The sequence below is a fragment of the Dunckerocampus dactyliophorus genome, chromosome 14 (genome assembly GCF_027744805.1).
Source record: "Dunckerocampus dactyliophorus isolate RoL2022-P2 chromosome 14, RoL_Ddac_1.1, whole genome shotgun sequence".
NCBI lineage: Eukaryota > Metazoa > Chordata > Actinopteri > Syngnathiformes > Syngnathidae > Dunckerocampus > Dunckerocampus dactyliophorus.
The window spans coordinates 15,620,675-15,641,226 of record NC_072832.1 but is presented as its reverse complement, the minus strand read 5'-3'; the positions used below and the strand labels follow the sequence as shown (position 1 = coordinate 15,641,226).

The 20,552-nt window shown below is 40.3% G+C and overlaps 1 protein-coding gene across 5 annotated transcripts in view; it reads left to right on the top strand.

The window, feature by feature from the left end:
• LOC129194192 (vinculin-like) overlaps positions 1 to 20,352 on the top strand; it is a 29,098-nt gene extending 8,746 nt beyond the window's left edge. Inside the window, exons 5-24 of one of the 5 annotated variants that reach the window (XM_054799222.1) lie at positions 542 to 664; positions 2,549 to 2,709; positions 5,814 to 5,904; positions 5,988 to 6,135; positions 6,211 to 6,364; positions 6,434 to 6,609; positions 6,692 to 6,790; positions 7,953 to 8,143; positions 8,351 to 8,377; positions 9,252 to 9,451; positions 9,676 to 9,804; positions 9,877 to 10,026; positions 10,138 to 10,246; positions 11,980 to 12,282; positions 12,348 to 12,472; positions 13,218 to 13,403; positions 14,366 to 14,521; positions 15,898 to 16,101; positions 16,423 to 16,527; positions 18,217 to 20,352. In XM_054799222.1, coding sequence (XP_054655197.1) covers positions 542 to 664; positions 2,549 to 2,709; positions 5,814 to 5,904; positions 5,988 to 6,135; positions 6,211 to 6,364; positions 6,434 to 6,609; positions 6,692 to 6,790; positions 7,953 to 8,143; positions 8,351 to 8,377; positions 9,252 to 9,451; positions 9,676 to 9,804; positions 9,877 to 10,026; positions 10,138 to 10,246; positions 11,980 to 12,282; positions 12,348 to 12,472; positions 13,218 to 13,403; positions 14,366 to 14,521; positions 15,898 to 16,101; positions 16,423 to 16,527; positions 18,217 to 18,363 — 2,984 coding nt within the window. In that variant the 3' untranslated portion in view covers positions 18,364 to 20,352. The remainder of the gene's footprint in view (positions 1 to 541; positions 665 to 2,548; positions 2,710 to 5,813; positions 5,905 to 5,987; positions 6,136 to 6,210; positions 6,365 to 6,433; positions 6,610 to 6,691; positions 6,791 to 7,952; positions 8,144 to 8,350; positions 8,378 to 9,251; positions 9,452 to 9,675; positions 9,805 to 9,876; positions 10,027 to 10,137; positions 10,247 to 11,979; positions 12,283 to 12,347; positions 12,473 to 13,217; positions 13,404 to 14,365; positions 14,522 to 15,897; positions 16,102 to 16,422; positions 16,528 to 18,216) is intronic. The other 4 variants (XM_054799223.1, XM_054799224.1, XM_054799225.1 and 1 more) reach the window with 4 other exon arrangements.
• The last annotated feature ends 200 nt before the right edge of the window (positions 20,353 to 20,552 follow it).

Here is a 20,552-nt window from a genome sequence, read left to right as displayed (position 1 = left end):
ACTGTTTGCATTTTATTCATTTTACTAATGTAAAAATGTAAATATTTACACAGCATGATGCAAGTACAATTTAGAACTTTTGCTAATTAGTGCCATCTTGTTAGGTGCTAGCATGCTAACAGCATGTTAGCATGCCGGGGCGTACGCCAGCCATGGTTCTATTGTATCTTAGAAGGCTAAGCCCAAAAGCCACAAAGTCGGTCTCAAATGCCGGGCCAGAGGTGAGGAATAGGTAGCAGACCCATTCAAAATTTCCGTGGGAATTTTTCTAGTTAAGTCTGTTCTTTAGGTTAAAGGTCATGTTTGCCAAAGCAGTTAACACTCCTCTAACTCTACAATGATGTGCGCCTCCTCACTAGTGAAATGCTACTTGTCATTACAGATTAAAGGGTCAAATATGCTGAGCTGTGTGCATTAGTTGCATGAAATATGATAGCAAGGTTATTCATTCACACTTGACTGCTGCTGACTGACTTTGTATGAGATGATTCAAAGCATGTCAACTGCTCTTGTTGTTAAATCTGTGTTGTCTTTGCTGCAGGGATGACCAAGATGTCAAAGATGATTGAAGAGAGACAACAGGAGCTGACACACCAGGAACACAGACAGATGCTCGTCAGTTCCATGAACACCGTTAAAGAGCTGCTGCCTGTCCTGATATCAGGTGTGTATGTGTGAATGTTCACATGCGAGTGCACCACAAAAAGCCAAAGAGAGCAGGTCACTGAGCATGCCACGGTTGTTATAGCAACAGTGATTACAGTCATTAGTTAGTATTGTAAGACCGATGACGAGCACACACGCAAGCTGTTGTCTGAAATGCTGCAACAGCTCACAGGAGAGGACAGCTTTATAATTGCGCCCCATGCATTTCCTATATGAGTCAAAAGTCAGTTGGAAAACAGCCTTTCTTCTCCCACAAAGTTGGAAGACTAGAATTCTCCAAGATGTATTGAAAAGGTTAATAATGATGATTAAGGGGTCAAGCCAAAACACAAATTGATCAATTAGTTTATTAAGAGGGACGTGTCAATACTTTTATTCATATAATGTTGCTCTTAAATGGCTAAAGTAGCCTTAAGTACACCACATGCATACTATTCACTGTTCACATACATAAACTTGGGTCTGCCTGCCTAATCATCAAGTGTGACAGTACACAACCAAGTCGTGTTTTTGTTAGCTGCGTATGTCACAAACTATGTCTTTCTGCAAGCTGGTCAAATTTTACAGGGATTGCTTTTTGTAAGACCGCCCTCACAGCCTGATTTTCTGCTCTCTGTGCAAAGAGCTGCCATTGTCTTTTCTGGTGATCGACTACACGACTAACACTATCATGTTTAAGCCAAAAACTAAGCAGAGCTGCAGCGTTGTTGGATGTACAACCCGAGTTCTGCTGTGTAGAGTCGTCCCTCGCCACATCGTGGTTCAAATAATCACGGTTTTTCAAACATATTAATTAATAAATCATGCTGTTTCATTCTTTGAATAAGGGCTTTTAATTAAAAAAAAATTATATTTAAGCAAATTGTATGTATTTTTTGCCTTAATTAAGAATTTTCAAGCATAAAAATGGCTAAATGAAGTAACTAAATGAGCTCAAATACAAATACAAAGCAGACGATGCATTCTAATTGTGAATGTAGTATTCTACGTTGGTCACTAGGTGTCAGTAATTGTTCGTTGAGACAAGCACCAGACTTGATCGCCAACAGGCATTTATTACAGGTTTAAACTATCTCACAACAGGCACGATAATAATAACATAATAATCATAATTATAATAATCATAATAACACAGGCTACTGTTGTGGCCATAACCCACGACAGGCTAAAACTCAACTCTGAACCCCCATTGTCACTTCCTGTCCTTCATATACCTGTCCGCCCGCCACCCTGGGAAACACATCGAGTGCAAGCATGAGTTTTATTTTTCTTACATGGCTTATTTTCTCTGATTATGTCTACTATATTGGGTAATGTGAGTGTGAAGGTAACTATATGGGTTTTATTTCATATCTAGAGAGCACTAATAATGTTAAAAACTGCATTTAGAAAATTGTAAAAAGGTTTTTTATGGTGTAACATTCATTCCATTGATAAAGAAAGATTCCTACTTCTTGAAAATTCACTTATCGCGGTCGGTTCTGGAGCCAATTAACCATGATAAATGAGGGATCACAGTCAGGAGATCATGGGTTTGTTTCTCCGTTGGAACATCTCAGTGTGGAGCTTGCATGTTCTCCCCGTGATTGCATGGGTTCTCCCTGGTTACTCCGGCTTCCTCCCACATTCCAAAAATATGCATGTTAGGTTAATTGGAGACTCAAAATTGTCCATAGGTATGAATGTGAGTGTGAAGGCTTGTTTGTCTATATGTGAAATGCGATTGGCTGGCAACCAGTCCAGGGTGTACCCCGCCTCTCGCCCAAAGACAGCTGGGATAGGTTCCAGCATGCCTGCAACCCTTGTGAGGACAAGCGATACAGAAAATCGATGAATGGTGATGACATTCCAAATGATTCCTGCCTTAACTTTTTGTCCTCAGCAATAAAGATTTTTGTGGCCACCAAGAGTGGTCGAGGCGCTGGTGTGGAGGAGGCTGAGAGGAACCGCCGTTTTACCTTTGAGAAGATGAGCGGCGAGATCAACGAGATCATCAGAGTCTTACAGCTCACGACGTGGGATGAAGACGCCTGGGCTAACAAGGTACGACGCTTGTCTCGAGTTTCGTTTGATCTCATTTGTACCCAGAGCCTCTCAATTGAATCCCCACGCACTTATTAGATTGCATCTTTTGGTGGGGAATGCCTTCACACACACGCACACATACAGTCTAATAGCCACACAGCCCTCTTGGCTGCAGAGAGCATCTCCAAAAGTCACTCTTTACTTTCTGTGATTCACTTTTTCTTTTGGCGTGCTAGTGTAACCCCTTTTTCTTTTTCTTTCTTTACCTTCCTCCTCCATTATTTTCCTCCTTGTAGAAGGTAAGCCTGTTTCTCTCCCCATCTGCAGCCTCCAGCATGCACGTATGTGTGTGTGTGTGTGTGTGTGTGTGTAGATTTAAAAAAACAAGTACAATTTAACACATTTATATGAACACTTATAAATGTATATGTAGTGTAAAGTTGGTACTTAACAGCCTGTGTGTCATGTGTTTCAGTCAGCTGATGTACTGTATACGGTCAAACCTCATTTTTTGAACGCACCATTTGTCATATGATTCCGTTTATTTTGGCCCAAATTTTGCCTCTGTTTTTGTGCATTGTCTCGGTTATCATACAATATTGCACGTAACAAAGTAATTCGTATGCGCTGCACATGGTGAACATATTTTCATGACTGATTACCAGTACACTCAGCCTGACAATGAGATATTCAAATGATATTCAAAGTTTATTCAAAGATGCCTTATAATTATAATAATAGAAAAGAAAAATACTATCGATACCCAAAGACACAAATTCCAAAGGAAGAATGTTAAAAAATCAGGCCGAAAATGATTCCAAAAACAGAACGACACAGAAAACTGAGAGTGTCTTAATGCAGAACGATTTAATGCCCGAAAACCAGGACATTTTCATTTCATTTAAAAAAAACCCTCTATGGCCAGGACAGGACGTGAAAACAGGACATGTCCTGGGAAACAGGACATTCGTCACCCTACCCTATACTCTAACCATGGAAACAAGTGCCCAAACAAAGCACTGCGACTACTAAATAACTTGCCATGGGGCCAAAGAAAGTTGCGAGTGCCAGCAATGTGATAAAAAAGGTGAGAAACAATACTGACTTCAAGAAAGAAAGAATCACAAAGTACAAAGATGCTGTGTCCGGGAAGTCATCAACAATAAGTTCCATCCTGGCAAAAATAGAAGAAATCAGGAAAGCTAATGGTAGTAAAGTTGTTAACAAAACAGAGATCACATACAATCGAAGATCTTGAGAAGTTGTTGTTGGTGTAGATCCTCTCTCCCTTCCCCACCTTCCTCTCTGCTCTTCGCCATCTTTGTCAACAAGGGTCTTCAATAAAGGTAAAAGTGATCTTAAACGTTCATTTGTCCATTTTAGCCATCATGTATAATTATGTTGCTTTGTTTTCTGCATGTAAAACTGTAATTATTCTTTATAAATTGTATTTTTTTGTTCATATTTTGGGTGTCTGGGACGGATTTGTTGTATTTATGTAATTTTTTATAGAATCGGTTTTCGTCTGACCTTTTTGGAACAAATTCCTAATGAAAACCGAGGTACCACTGTACTGAACAGTATATGCAACTCGTCACTATATTGTCACATGTATCTGTTTGTCTAATTTGAGACTAATTGCTTGAAAAAGTTGACATTACCTTTTACTGCATATTCAATCCACTACATACTTATATTTACTCACCAGCTCACATATTACTGTATATGACATGGTAATGTTGTTTTAAACTGAAATGACCTCACTCTAAAATGTTGATGATGCTTTTTTTAACACGAGAGTTGATAAAAATCAGTTTCACTCGTCTAACCTGTAACACTGCATGTTTTGGTGCACGCAAGATGCACACACAATGATTTGTCTTTGTGTCGCTGCGCGCTCGCGCGTGTGTATGTGTGCTGCGTGGGGGGAAGTGTTGCCCTCCTCCCTGGGTCATAAATTATATAAAATAAGCTGGTCCAGACACATCCATAATACACGAGTTGTTGAATGGCTCCACTCAAGCGTTTTATCGTCCCCTGAGCTGGAAATAAATGTTTTTCTCTATTATATGATGAAAAGGGGGCACTCATTTTTGAGTGATTCTTCAAGTAAACAAAGGTTTCTGATAACATAATGGTGTGCAGCTATGTATTGTACAATAATCTTTTATTACATACAAAAGTTTTAATGGCCTATTGACGAGAGGTGGGCATAACAATCCACTAGTCAATTAACTGATATTTAATAATTGTGTCAAACTTGGTTTGCGGTGCATCGAGAGGCCCTTGAGGTGATATGGAGTACGCTACTTATTTGGCTGCTACCAGCAGAGGCACTGTCGATTCATTCTCAACTAGTTTGCATTACAAAAGATAAACAACATGATATCCACTCTGGGAAGTTGAGCTACACTCACACAATTCTTCTCTTCTGCCGTATAAAATTTATATAGAAATACTGTTTAGAAAATGACACTTAAGTGGATTCATTGATTGTTCATTTTCCCCATAATCAATTAAGGAAATGTTGTCAAATCCTTATTTTCAAACTCAATTTGCTGAAATAAGATTTTTTTCCAAGCTACAGCTGCAGGCTTTAAACTATATAGGATTGAGAATTATTTCGATTTATATTTATTCTTGGATTGCTTTCATTCTTTTCAAGTTATGTACACTATTTCTCATACTCCGTTGTTGCAAAATGCTCACATTGCGTAGTCCTCTGCAGCCGTTGAGCCATTCTGTTGATGACATCACTCTATTTTTAGCCGCAAACATGACTTGTGCACCAAAATGGTCAAAGCCTTTCACAAAAAAAATGATTCATCGACAACTGAAAATGGCCCTTTATTCCTTACTTGTGTAAGACTTGCTAAAAATAAAGAAAAAAACAAAACAAAGCACCTAGCTATTTTGGTAAAGTGCGTTGCTTGCATTTTTACACATTAAAAGGTGTGTGTTATAATTTAATGGCTGCTCTATACAATGTACGTATATATATATATATATATATATATATATACACACACACACATTATTTTTAAAGGCCTTAATGTACCAACAATGTAATTTTTGTGTCATATTATTATCATTAAATTATTTTGTGGCCATTTTTATATCAGGATATGGAGGCACTGAAGAGATCTCTGGGTTTGATTGAATCTAAGATGATCCAAGCTAAAAATTGGCTGAAAGACCCCTATGCTCAACCAGGTATGTATTTGAGGTGTTTTCTGTTTCCTTTGTCTCTGCTGTAAGTGTTGCTGTAGAACAGTTTTGTGGTGTGCGTCCCTCAGGAGATCCCGGTGAGGTCGCTATACGTGTGATTTTGGATGAGGCCGGAAAGGTGGGAGAGCTGTGTGCTGGGAAGGAGAGGAAGGACATACTGGCAACACATAAAGCTTTGAGTCAAATGACTGATCAGATTGCAGATTTGAGAGTCAGGTAGTGCACCTTTATGAGAAGTATACAATTTATTTGCATGTTATGTGTTCATGCTTTTGTCTTTATTTGCAACAGAGGCCAAGGCCCAAGCCAGGCTTGTGTGCAGCGTGCAGGCCAGTGCTCTCAGGGCTTCGATTTGTTATTTGGCAAAGTTGACAATGCTGCTCGCAGGCTGGAGGCTCTCATCAATGCCAAACAAGCCATTGCCAGGAGGCTGGATGCTGCTCAGGTGTGATAAAACAACACAACATAGTCATTCAGGTCTCTATCTCTTGTTACGTTTTTGTATTTTGTCCAGGCCTGGCTGGCTGACCCTAACGGTGGTCCAGAGGGCGAGGAGAACATCAGGGCATTACTAGCAGAGGCTAAACGCATCGCCGACCTGTGTGAGGACCCTAAAGACAGGGACGACATCCTGCGCTCCATCAGTGAGGTCGCAGGCCTCAGCACCAGACTTGTGGAGCTACGCAAACAGTGCGTTTTTGTTCTCCTTTTACCATACAACTAAAACTGTTTGGGGAATATTTTCAAATAATTCTAAGACTCTTTATTCCAGGATGAGAGTGCAGCCACGTGTCACCAATAGCTGGCACGTTTTACCTGCCTGGAGGTTATGTTGTTGCATGTCAGCGTTGGGTGTCAGTCCCACAATAAGGTTGCTAAACTGCTCAAATAGCGTGTAAGACATATGCCATAATTTAAGGACGATGAAGGGTGAAAAATATCAAGTGAGTGCAGAAAACAAAGGGAAATATCACAGTGAAGTTTGAGCCACTGAACTTCCTTGTAGAAAGACTTTGCTTAGTTCCTTAAATCCAGTGAGTCATGGCGACATGAGTCATTGTTTGTCTAGATTTTAAATGAAATCACCATAAAAGGAAATCTACATGAACAAAGCAAGTAAGTCTCTTGTCCCATGACTCAATACATTTTTGATCTACCCTGCAGGACCAGGAAGTCCTGTATTTGTATTGTATTATTTTTATTCAAAATTTAATTGCATGTATTTTGTCTTTTGAAAGAAATTCCATTATAGCATAAGTAAAATCAAAGGTATAATATTTGCTAATTGAGTAATAAAGCGAGGATTGGTGAGTGATATGGAAAGCTTGTATGAATGTAAAATGTTTACTTCACCAAATGTTAGTCATGAATAAAGTCATAGATGAAGAAGCACTATGGTCATGCTCGTCAAAGATCGTTTATATGCTTTTATATTATTATCCGAGATCATCTACCTATATGATATAATATGAAATATACTGCTGTTTGTAGGAATTTGCTGCAATTCCTGTCAAGTTTTGAACTGAACATACGAGCCAGTCTGTCATTTAACGGCCAGATTTGGCCCGCGGGCCGCAAGTAGACTAAGGCTGCATTCTAGCATAACACAGGGGTGTCCAAACAGTGTCCCAAATGCCATTTTCAGCAGGCAGCTAGATTTGTATTGGCCCTTGGCAACTGAGTCCAAATGGCCCCTCACATTTTATAATTGTTCTGCACGCAGCCCTCCGTGGAGCATTATAGATATTCTGAATTTTGTTTAAAGAAATGAACAGTCAAATAGAAAATGATGACAAAGTCAAACAAGTGGTATCAAAACCAGTGGTATTTCCCTTTAAGGGTGGTGATCTAACAAAGGGTTAGTTAGATTTTGGACTAACAAAGTGATAACTATCTAAAATAAGATTTTTCTTCTTAAGGCCGGTGATCTAACAGGAGACTTGGACTACTAAATACCTTACTTCGCTTCTCGTTTCATGCTTGTCTTTGTGCATTTTCTTAAACTTCCTGTCTTTTTGTTGTTGTCGTCTCAGGGGTAAAGGTGACAGTCCGGAGGCCCGTGCACTGGCGAAGCAAATCGGGGCAGCCCTGCTGACCTTGCAAGCCAAGACCAACCGGGCTGTGGCCAACATGAGGCCCGCCAAGCCTGCAGTCACTCTGGAGGGGAAAATGGAGCAAGCTCTACGCTGGGTCGCTAACCCTGGAGTGGATGATAGAGGTGTAGGTGAGAGGTTATGACAACAGCGAGGAGTGTTTGCACACTTGTGTATTAGCTGCCAAATGAGGGATTCTGATCAGTGAATGATGTTGGATTTGGTACATCCTGAGCTACGACACCATCAGAAAGAAAAATAAGGTTTTAAATCCTCGGTTTTGTGTGTCTGTTGTTTAATTGTCACCTGTTCCCTCCCATGCTGCCTCATGGGAGCAGAGTGTGAGAGACTAGAGTGGAACACAGGTACTCCTATTTTTTTCCTTTCCGATATATATATATATATATATATATATATATATATATATATATGTTAATAACTGACCATGCGGTCAAAGAGTTCTACGTTTTCCTTGCTATTACAACATTGGTTCTATATGTATAACAAGTTTATCGAGCAACGCAGCAGCAACAGAACCAATGTTGTAATAGCAAGGACGTAGAACTCTTTGACCGCATCTGTTGCTGCTGCGTTGCTCGATAAACTTGTTATATATATATATATATATATATATGTATAACAAGTCTCGATAAACTTGTTTTATAACAAGTCTCGATAAACTTGTTTTATATATATATATGTATAACAAGTTTATCGAGCAACGCAGCAGCAACAGAACCAATGTTGTAATAGCAGTAAGGTGCAAACTGCTCAGCTGGCATTAATACCACTGATGAGTTCATTGTACAGTTTCACACCAACAGCTGAGTAGCATAACATTTTCAAGCGCATGCAGAGGTAGATAAAGCTGCTGGATGCTGACTACTATATATATATATATTTGTTAATACCTGACCATGCAGTCAAAGAGTTCTACGTTTTCAATATTTCAAAATCGTTCTGAAAGTTAAAAAAAACGTATTAACTAATTATATTAACATATTAACTTATAACGTCATCATGGCAGTTTAGGAAAATAAATACCCTGCCATTTAGAGCATTGATGGTATATGCTATATAGTCAAAAGATTTGGGACAATGATGAATTGAATGATGATTATGTCTGACTCAATACTTTTGTCCACTACTTCCAAGATTTACATAGATTACTTTTTCATGACAGAGCAGGTGTCTAAATGTGATATGGAGGATGACCTCTGACCTTTGTCCTCACCACAGGTCAGGCAGCAATCAGGGGGATGGTTGGAGAAGGAAGGAGGCTGGCAGGATGCCTGTTGGGACCTTACCGCCAAGACATGATGGGACGCTGCGACCGAGTAGAGGGTCTGATGACATCCTTGGCAGACATGGCAGGCAGGGGCGAGGCCGAGGCCCCCCATGCTAGGGCAACGGCCGCACAGCTACATGACAGCCTCAAGGTAGTTGTGCAACCAACATTGTTCAAATTCTTTGAAGTATTTTGGATTTATTTATTTTTTTTGTCAAAGTTGCCTCTGGATGTATGTATGTAAACCTAAAACACATTTGTGGTGCAGACTATACATTATTTCAGTCTTCAATTTGAGGCATGCTTGTCAATTGATGAACTGGTGCAGAGCGCCACCCAGTGGACTGACAATGGAACGTATTATGCTTGTATCAGGACCTGAGGCAGAAAATGCAAGAGGTGATGACCCAGGAAGTATCAGATGTCTTCAGTGACACCACCACACCTATTAAATTGCTGGCCGTGGCTGCCACTGCTCCCGCGGATGCCCCTAACAGAGGGGAGGTCAGTCAAGCAGTGTGCACATTCTGCACCATCCAACCAGCTAAAACTAAAAGCCTTGTGTCTCTGTTGTAGGTTTTTGATGAGCGTGCAGGGAACTTTGAGGCCCATGCAGGCCGTCTGAGTGCAACTGCAGAGAAGGCGGCTGCTGTGGGAACAGCCAATAAGAGCACAGTGGAAGGGATTCACGCTGCGGTCAAACATGCCCGTGAGCTCACACCACAGGTGCTAGTTTTCTCTTTGTTTTGACACGCCTCATTTGCATAATTGCACACAACCTGTACATAAAAACAAGAAACATGAGTGTGTGAGCGTGACATGTTTGTTATTATCTAGGTGACGTCTGCTGCTCGTATCTTGTTGAAGAATCCGGGCAACAAGGCAGCGTACGAGCACTTTGACACCATGAAGAACCAATGGATTGACAATGTGGAGAGACTCACAGGTGACGGGTTTTTAAAATAACTTTAGCTGAATTAAAAATTTGTAAAATGATGGTATTTAAATAATAAAATTTACATTTTTGTAGCTGTAATAAGCCAGAAGATACATGTAGTAATGTGGGTAACATTATATAATAAGCAATGTAAAACATTAATATATAAAGTACGTCATATATCATATCATTTATTAAAGTATGCATACAGAATTTGATTGAAAAATTGTCCTACATGTCATAACACATCATAATACATTTGTGTAATATTTGTGTGTATTTGGGATGCTCAGATCAACTGGCCACCAATCAAAACCGTCCGATTTCTGTGGAAAAAGCATGTGACCGGCATATGCCGATAAATGCGTTTCAACACCTTCACTCTGCGCAGGCGTGCCAAACCCAAAACAATCATGTCTGCTGTGTGGGACTTACTAGTCCTTTGTGAGAGTGATATAAATGTTGCACCCTGCAAAACATGCCATGAAAAATATCTCGCCGGGGTATTACGTTAAAAAGCTTTAATTTAATACTGCATTTGGAGAACACTTGACAGAGGACGGTGAGTTTTCGAGGCTCACAATATGATCATCATATCTGCAAGTCCTGCTAAAAGGCCATCAAACAATGTATTCTCACATCTAAAATCTCCAAAAAGTAAGTCAAATATGCAAATATGTTTTTGTCTAAATAAAGGTGATTTTATGATTCCCTTTTTCATATCATGTAGCCAATAGTAAATTTTACAATTTACACTTAATCTACAGTCATGGAAATATTTATTAGACCACTCTTGTTTCTTCAGTTTCTTGTTCATTTTAATGCCTGATACAGCTAAAGGTACATTTGTTTGGACCAATTGAATTGTTAAGTAAATGTTCATCCATTCAGTTAACAAATTGGTAAGACAATATTTCTGTTATCTACTTGTAATAAATATTTACTCCCTCAGCTAACAAGTTAATATAATAATAATATCCTACAATTATGATGATAACAAATATAGCTCATAAGAGTTTAATTGAAGACCTAATATGTAGTAGTAGTAGTAGTAGTACTTTATTAATCCCACAGCAGGGAAATTCACTTGTTACAGCAGCAAGCAAGATACACAAGTAAAGAATGCATAGTGACATAGTGAATACAAAATGGTTCAGGTGTTGTAGAGCCTGATAGCGGTCGGTATGAAGGACCTGCGGAACCTCTCCTTCTTGCACCGTGGGTATAACAGTCTGCTGCTGCTGCTATTTGCTAATATCTAGCAACTTCCATGGTTTTCTTGGTTATAACCAAAATCACTTACTGTAAGTTCTTACATGAATAGCTGTAGCATTGTACTGCCAAAAAATGTAATGCTCTTATGAGCTATGTTTGTTGTCATTGTTATGTTTGTCCAAACAAAGGTACCTTTAGTTGTGTCAGGCATTAAAATGGACAAGAAACTGAAGAAACAAGGGTGGTCTCATAATTATTTCCATGACCCTATGTGATCGGTATCGGCCAATATCACTCATGGATGTTTGCTATCGGAATTCGCAGCATAAAACCCTGATCGGAGCGTCCCTAGTGTGTATCATTTAGAATAGAATAAAGTAGAATAGAAGTTTAGATGGGCAGTTTGCTTAGATGTACTGTATGTAACATCAGAATATCATTTAGAAAAGAATAGAAGTTGAAAAGGCCAATTTGCTCATTTAAGTGTGTGTGTGTGTGTGTGTGTGTGTGTTTGTGTGTGTGTCCAGGTCTGGTGGATGAGGCCATAGACACCAAGTCTCTGCTCGACGCCTCAGAGGACGCCATCAAAAAAGACATTGACAAGTGCCGAGTTGCCATGGCGAATGTTCAGCCTCAAATGCTCGTTGCCGGGGCGACAAGCATCGCTCGGCGAGCCAATCGGGTTCTGCTGGTAGCAAAGAGGGAAGTTGAGAACTCCGAAGACCCGCGCTTCAGAGACACAGTGAAACATGCGTCAGACATTTTGTCACACACCATCTCACCCATGGTCATGGACGCCAAGGCAGTGGCTGGCAACATACAAGATAAAGGTACATTCAGTAGAAGATTTAAAGATTATTTGAGGGGTTACCTGACGACTTCTGACCCTTCACAGGACTGCAGAAGGCCTATTTAGACTCCTGTCTGAGGATTTTGGCTGCAGTGGGAAAAGTCAGAGAGGCCTTCCAACCTCAGGAGCTGGACTTTCCACCTCCACCACCTGACCTAGATCAGCTCCAAGTAAGTACTGCTGTTACTCAGACATCATTTACTCATATACTGTCATTAAATACTTTATATCAATGTTAATCACTTTGAGGCAATTCAGTGCCCTCAATTTCTGACTTTGTACCATATATGTACCATATATGGACCATATTTTTGGTAACTTAAGTCCATAAAGACCCCACATGCTCTCATTTTTTTAATGCGTATTTTTTGTGTTTTATCATGTATTTTCTGTCTATTTAATTATATTTTTTAACCAATATATTTCTTTGTTGGGCTCAGAGAAATCTTAAATATTACGAGGCAAAAATAATTTAAAAAAAGATTATAATTCAAGTAAATGCACAGAAATCTAACTAATTAAAAATAACATAAAAAGAAACATAACGGTACACCTTAAATACAGTATAGGTATTTTTATTCATTAGCTTATTACAATTGTTTCTTTTACAATAATTTTTTTGTTTTTATTTAAATGATGAATGAGCTGAATGAAATCACTGATGGAATTAGATAAGAATATTCAAAATATTTTAAATGTGAATTCTTATAAATATAAGAAAAATAACTTAAAAAGAAAAATAATGTACCAGTTTAAAAAATGTATATGGTTTCATGTAGAATATTAAAATTGTTTAAATGATGATTGACTATGATTGAAGTAGAAAGCAATAGTCAATAACAATATTTAAAATGTGGTCTACATTACAGTTTGGATCTGTTATGCGTATATGTGTGTCTGTGTGTTAACATTCAGGTAAGCGATGAGCAGGCTCCACCTAAGCCCCCCTTGCCAGAGGGCGAGGTGCCACCTCCTCGGCCTCCCCCTCCAGAGGAAAAGGACGAAGAGTTCCCGGAGCAGAAGGCGGGAGAGGTTCTCAGCGAGCCCATGATGGTGGCGGCCCGACAGCTGCACGATGAGGCCCGCAAGTGGTCCAGCAAGGTCGGTCCACACACACACACACTGCACACCCACGCGTGTCACGAGACATTGTTGAATTCTATTATTGTCCTTGTCTCGCTGAGTCATGTTGATCCTGAAATGTGGACATCTGTGGCTAGATTCCAATTTCAGAAGGAAACTGGAAACTGTCATCTGGTAAAAAAAAAAAAAAGAACAAGAATCTATCAATCCAAATGCACACTCACTGGATATTTCATTAAGTACGCCCACATCATCTAGATTAGCTGATAAACATAACAATAGTCAGTTTTAGAGCTTTTAAGTCAACAACCGTTTACTATTGTGGTTATATTATGCAGTTCATCTCTGTTCAAGGTGGCCAAAATATTAGAAACAGCTCTTTGTCTGTATGATGCAGTGCAGTTGTACACCACTGCGAACTACAACCACAATAATAAAGTTATTGTTCAATCTATGCTTTTCAAAACTGCGCATTAATGAATTGTTATATTAATGATTGAGCTCTGTGTCCATCTTAAGGGAGATATCTTCAAATCAAACCTTTTGTATGTGTTAAATGCACATGTATGTGTTTTTGTGTGGAGGTAACAAAAATCTCTTATTTATGTGAGGCTCACACAGTTTTTGCACACCAAAAATATCTCACTTCCATTACGTCACATTTGGCTTCCCTGCTTTATTTCTAAATATTCTGGATACAGTTATATGCATCGGCTCTAGTCATTTCCCCACTTTGCCTCCGCCGTGCAGTCCTGCCTCCCCTTCCTGCTTCTCCATAAAGCCTGTATGCCTTTCTCCTTATAAGTTCTCCTGTCCTCTGTTCTTCCACCTACTGCTTCTTATAGTGTACTAAATGCTTCCTTCCCTCCCACCTATCCTGGCTGTCTCTCTTTCCCCTCCACATTTTTTCTTCTCCGATCAATCCTCCAAACGCCAATACACCCCTCTCCCCGCTGCCCTGCTCTGCCCTGCCGTGCCAGGAGGCGGTAGAGGTAGACGATGAAGATGAGTTTACTGATGGTGAGGATGACTATGAGCCAGAGCTGCTGATGATGCCCTCCAACCAGCCTGTCAATCAACCAATGCTGGCAGCTGCCCAGTCTCTCCACCAGGAGGCGCGCAAGTGGTCCAGCAAGGTCTGCGCACATACATGCCACATGCGCATACGCCGATCTGAAGATGGGTTGCAACACACGCATGCAAAAAAATACACCAAACACCAGCATAAACAACGAGCTGTGCATCTTCCGCTACCATGGAAAGCTCCCACCAGCTTTGGCTGCTGCATCACACTCAGACAATGCTAAAGTTGTGCTAAAGGGTGAAAATTTATGGAATGGCTTTTTTTAAAATAAATGATACACCAATACGCTAGCCTCACAACATCCCTCCGCGATGTTGTTTGATTAGGGAAAGGGGTTTCACTGTTGTCAATCACTAGTTGTCTGACCAACCAGTGATGCCAAGGATGACAGTTTCCCAAAGACTTCTGGGTGATGTAGTTTTGGCCATTACATTGCCTGCACCTGCTTCTGCACCCTAGTGTCAGGCTTTGTTTGTGTGTGTGTGTGTGTGTGTGTGTGTGTGTGTGTGTGTGTGTGTGTGTGTGTGTGTGTGTGTGGATCACAGTCCACTGTCCACTCATGGTTACTAACCTTAAAACAGAGGCAGACACTGAGAAATTGTTCATCAAGCATGTAAATATCACTACAGTGTGTGCATACTGCATGAACTTACTAAAATGATGGTTTGGTTCAGGTTTCAACTGCCATTTTGATGACTTTAACCTCTGATTAAAGGTCCCATATTATACAATTTATCAGCAGTTTTAGTCTCAGAGGTCCAGCAATAGTGTATTGAAAGTGCGTTGGCCAAAATCTAGCCTTGAAAAGTACTTTTAGTGAGCCCTACTGGGAACACGCCGTTTTATGTGTCTGCAGCTTTAATGCTAATGAGCTGTGTTTTGACCACACCTGTCTCCGACATAGTGTGTGGCTCCAAGGAGGGCTACTGTGCACTTTATCCACTTTTTTGCATATACACTGGAACTCTGCGCTTGTCCGATGTAATAGATTCCATATATCACATACAACAATGTAACACTAAGGAGTGGGGTTGGGGGGTACACAAGTGTTAGCAACACTAGCATAGCTACGACACAGCAGCATCATGCTCGGTTAGCCTATTAGTTGAAGAAAAACTAAATGATCAACTTATAGCTCCCACGTCTGTAGCTTCCTGACAAGTAGTTGGAAGAGCTCTGGGCTTTTCTTAAAGATGTGTAGCAAAGCCTGGTTTGTTATGTTTTTTTGGTGGGCATATACACAGGGCAGGCTCATCAAACTGTTTGAGCATCTCTTCGCTCATAATCCAGCTCTTGGGAGACTTATTACTGAACATCGTTAAAAAGTCAATTTTACATAATAGGGGACCTTTAATAATACAGTAACAGAACAATGTGGGGAAATGTCACCTAGACAATGTAGACACAAGTATCCTCTCCACTTTGCAGGGTAACGACATCATCGCCGCCGCTAAGCGAATGGCTCTGCTGATGGCAGAGATGTCCCGGCTGGTGCGTGGTGGCAGTGGCAACAAGCGAGCACTTATCCAGTGCGCCAAGGACATCGCCAAGGCTTCCGATGAGGTGACAAGGCTCGCTAAAGAAGTGGCCAAACAGTGCACGGACAGACGCATCAGAACTAACCTGCTGCAGGTGAAGGCATTAAAGGCATTTTTGGATGAATTGCTCAATTTCTTTGCTAGTTGGAGCAACTCTGCTGCCTCAAACAGCGGAGACAGCACTGGGAAAGTCAGCAGAAACAAAGTCAGACAGATACACTTCAGAGAGTACTCTAAAAACTTCACAAACTAAAAGGATAATCAGAAAAGAGTAATATAGCAGTGGAATCACTCCTACAAGCTTCACCGTAGTGCCATCTGCAGGATCCGGTGGGGCACTGCTCCATTTGCCTCTGGTGCAAAATCACCATTGGACAGAAAACTAAGTGACTTTCTTCTTTCTCTCCTGCTTAAGGTGTGTGAGCGGATCCCCACAATCAGCACTCAGCTGAAGATCCTCTCCACTGTGAAAGCCACCATGTTGGGTAGAACAAACATTAGTGAGGAGGAGTCCGAGCAGGTAAATCCACCGTACAGTATCATGTTGCCATCGCTACCACAATTGGACATATAGTGTTTATATAGTGCATATTCTCAAATATTGACTCCCAGTGAAATAGATGTTGCGTGTCAAGGTATTGGACAGTGTGTTGTGAGTAAAAAAAAATGTCCAAAGAGGTGGTGCCATGAGCTAGCTAAGAAGAAAATACAATAAGAATAACAGTAATCCATCCTTGCCATCATTGCAAGGGCTGCACGGTGGCCTAGTGGTTCGCATGTTCACCCCACAGTCAGGAGATCTGGAAGACCTGGGTTTGAATCTCCATTGGACATCTCCATGGAGTTTGCATCTTCTCCCCACTCCGGCTTCCTCCCATATTCCAAAAACATGCATGTTAGGTTAATTGGCGACTCATTTTTCCACAGGTATGAATGTGAGTGTGAACGGTTGTTTGTTTATATGTGCAATTGGCTGGCGACCAGTCCAGGGCGTACCCCCCCTCTCGTCCAAAGTCAGCTGTGATAGGCTCCAGCGTACCCCCTCGACTTTAATGAGGATTAAGCGGCATAGAAAATGAATGAATGAATAGGATTCTTTACTTATAAATGAAATATTTTCATAGTTAGAGCAGAGAATACCTGTTTATGACCTTCTACATATGGTTTTTAATATTACTAGAGCCCTATAGCCATACAATAACACCTCTACAGCCACCTTTACACTCATATTACCCAATACAGTAGATATAACCAGAGAAAATAAGCCATTTAATACATAAGTAAGACTTGTGCTCGTGTGTGTTTCAATAAATGCCTTCCAGGCGTGTGGACAAGATATGACGTCGGGGATTCAGAGTTGAGTTTTAGCTGGAGTACAGCTACAACGCTACCCTGTGCTATTACTGTATTATGATTCTGATGATGATGATGATGATGATGTTAATATTGTGCCTGTGAAATATTTCTGCAGGTCATCAATGTCCCGTACACTGTATTTGTATTTTAGTTCATTTAGTAATTTTTATGGTTGAAAATGCTAGACCAATAATACTTATGTTATACTTAATACTTATATTATTGGGTAATATGAGTGTAAAGGTGACTGTGGGGTTGTTACTGTATGTCTAGAAGGTTGTAATATTATTAAAACCTGTATGTCGAAGTCATAAACAGATTTTCTATGCTCTAACTACGAAAACATGTGATTTCTTAATCAGGAATCCAACATTGCGGTCGGGTCTGGAACCAATTAACCCCGATAAATAAGGGATTACTGCAAATACAAAATAAAATAGAATATGCAAGATACAGTTCTACAAACAAAAATTCAAATTAGCATGTTTCTTACGACCATGCAAACTTACACTACAGTTCTATATGTTGCTAAATGTAAGGTTCATGTCTTGTAAAAGCGCCTGCCTATTTTGTGGGCTGCTATGGAGAGTTAGATCAGTGCTGCTCAAGCAAGTGTGTCCATCATACAGCAAGAAGGAAAAACAAAGGAATTAATACCTCTGACTGTGCCATATTACTAACAGGAACACATGAATAGAAAGTACGTTTAAAAATCCATTTCCATCTCAACATGTGCTACTCTTTGCAGTTGAATAAGAACAACACAGCTATTTGAGAAAATCAGTCCTTTGTCATAGATTTTGTTTTCATTGTAATTTCACACATCCATTTGTCCCCATGTTTGTTTGACCAGGCCACCGAAATGCTCGTCCATAACGCCCAGAACCTGATGCAGTCCGTGAAGGAGACCGTAAGGGAAGCTGAGGCAGCCTCCATCAAGATTCGCACGGACGCAGGATTCACGCTCCGCTGGGTGCGCAAGACCCCCTGGTACCAATAAACACAAAGTAGTGATTTTGTGGCAAAATTTGAACAGCAGCACACACGCTTTGAATAAAAGTAGCAACATAGATCTAGATGATTATCTATCATCCTTGGTCGATCTGCTTCATCTGCTTTAAGCTCTCCTTTTCTTCCTTAAGTGGAGACACAGGATTTGGAATATCTATTTTTGGTATGTTGTGTTCAAATGAAACGCAGATTGCAGGTAGCTATATATATATATTTTTTGCATGAGAATGTTTTCTATTTTCTAAATGCTTCGTTTCTTAATAGTTTTATGTGTTTTGTGTACCTCGAGCTGTGAGCTTTATTCACTGATTTGAAACACTTAAGGGCGGAGCCTGGCGTGGGTGGACCACATCTCCTCCTCCTCCTCTTATGTTTACTTTAACAATTAACCGCTGCGCTGCAGGTTGAATTTAATGGTGTGACGTCATCAGCGCCATATGATGATGCTTATACTTGAAGAACTGTTAAATCCTCTGGCTTAGAAGTATTATGACTCTTGGGCAATGAATTGTATAATATCACGAATAGTGTATGCCAGTAAAAAGACCGGTTTAGTTGATTGCTGTAAGGTAGTAAAGTGTTTATGTGTGACACTATGGTGCAGCTCATCATTTGTTAGCTGTAGGGATGGGCATGATTATCACTTTTTCGACTTGGTTGATTAATTGTGTCTTAAAGCAATTGAAGCAAAATAGAGTGCAGTACTTCGCTGCAATCACCAGAGGCACTGTTGCTTCAAAGAAGGGCAAAATGTCAACTACGGGAGCTACTGTACATCCACTTCAAGCAGCATTATTCTGTTCAATATGGCATGGAAACAGGAGTTCAGAACATTCAGTTGGCATGAGCCTTCAGTCGAACCAGAAAGTGCTATCATCCTCTCGTCAAGCCCATCCCTAATTTTTTTTTTTTAAGTTTAATTTAAAAGCACTAATTAATAGGGGTGTCACGAGACACTTAGTTCATACGATGAGACGATACACGAGAATGAGACGAGATTTCAACATTATTTTTAAGAAAAGTACAATGAAAACAAGTGACAATATATTGCAATCTACTCATTTATTTTCTATTACTTTACACTCTTCTCCACCACCCGAGACACAGCGACTGTATGACTGACAAAAGGGCTTGTTTGTTTATGGAACAAATGTGCCAAGGTACTGAAACCAATGCACAGAGTGAACTCTCTTCCTGCCTGCTTGGAGGCGAGAGATGACGCACGCATCCACGTGGCAATATATCGAGGTCGGCGAAATCACCCAGTTCATTTTCATTCATTGTGTGATTAATGAGTTAATTTATTATTGTTCCAGGCCTTGTGCCCTTAAGGCTTTATTTTAAACGCGAAATCTTGTCACGTTTTAATCTCACAAGATATTGCGGCACGAGAGCTTGTGACGCCCCTACTAATTAAATAATTTAAATTAATGACAGTGATTAAAGCCAAAGGGTTTTTGTTTTGTGCTACCACATGTTTGAATTGAATCTTACATTTTTTGTGTAATGGTCTTTTGTCTCTGTATGGAACATCATAAATGTGACACCCAATCAACATAATCTAGAACTGATTTAAATACTCATTAGGAAAAAAACAACCCTGGTGGTTCGATGTGGTATGCCCAACATTGCAGGTTTTTAGAGCTTTTACAAGACATGTTGGAGTAGTTACCTTCAGGCAGTTCCTTACATAATCCTTACATTTTCTTAAACTGTCACTTTTATCATAATTTATACAGTATTTTGTATGATTGCTGGGCAAATGTAACTTTGTGTGTGTGTGTGAATATAGAAATGGGCACTCCATTGAAGGGATAGAATGTAGTGTGTATGTAGCAGCCGCTTGCAGACAGCGACACAGAGTGTAGTTGTGTGTGCGTATGTGTGTGTGTCCCACGCACCCTGAATGTATCCTGAGAGCTTGTGGCCCCTGCCAACACGTGTTGTGCCTTAGAACAATAAAAGACGATATGATGAATGATATCGCTGCTGATGTGTCTTCATTCACACTAAAAAGAAAAGGCATATGAGACGTCAGCTCAGTGAGCAGCTAAAGGATGTACACTGTGCACAGGGCCCCATGATCCATGGGGAGCCCCATTGTGGACGAAGGGGCGCATTCTCAGTAAATGTGCAAGGGATGCGCTTCGCTACTGCGAGGCATAGAGGACAAAACCG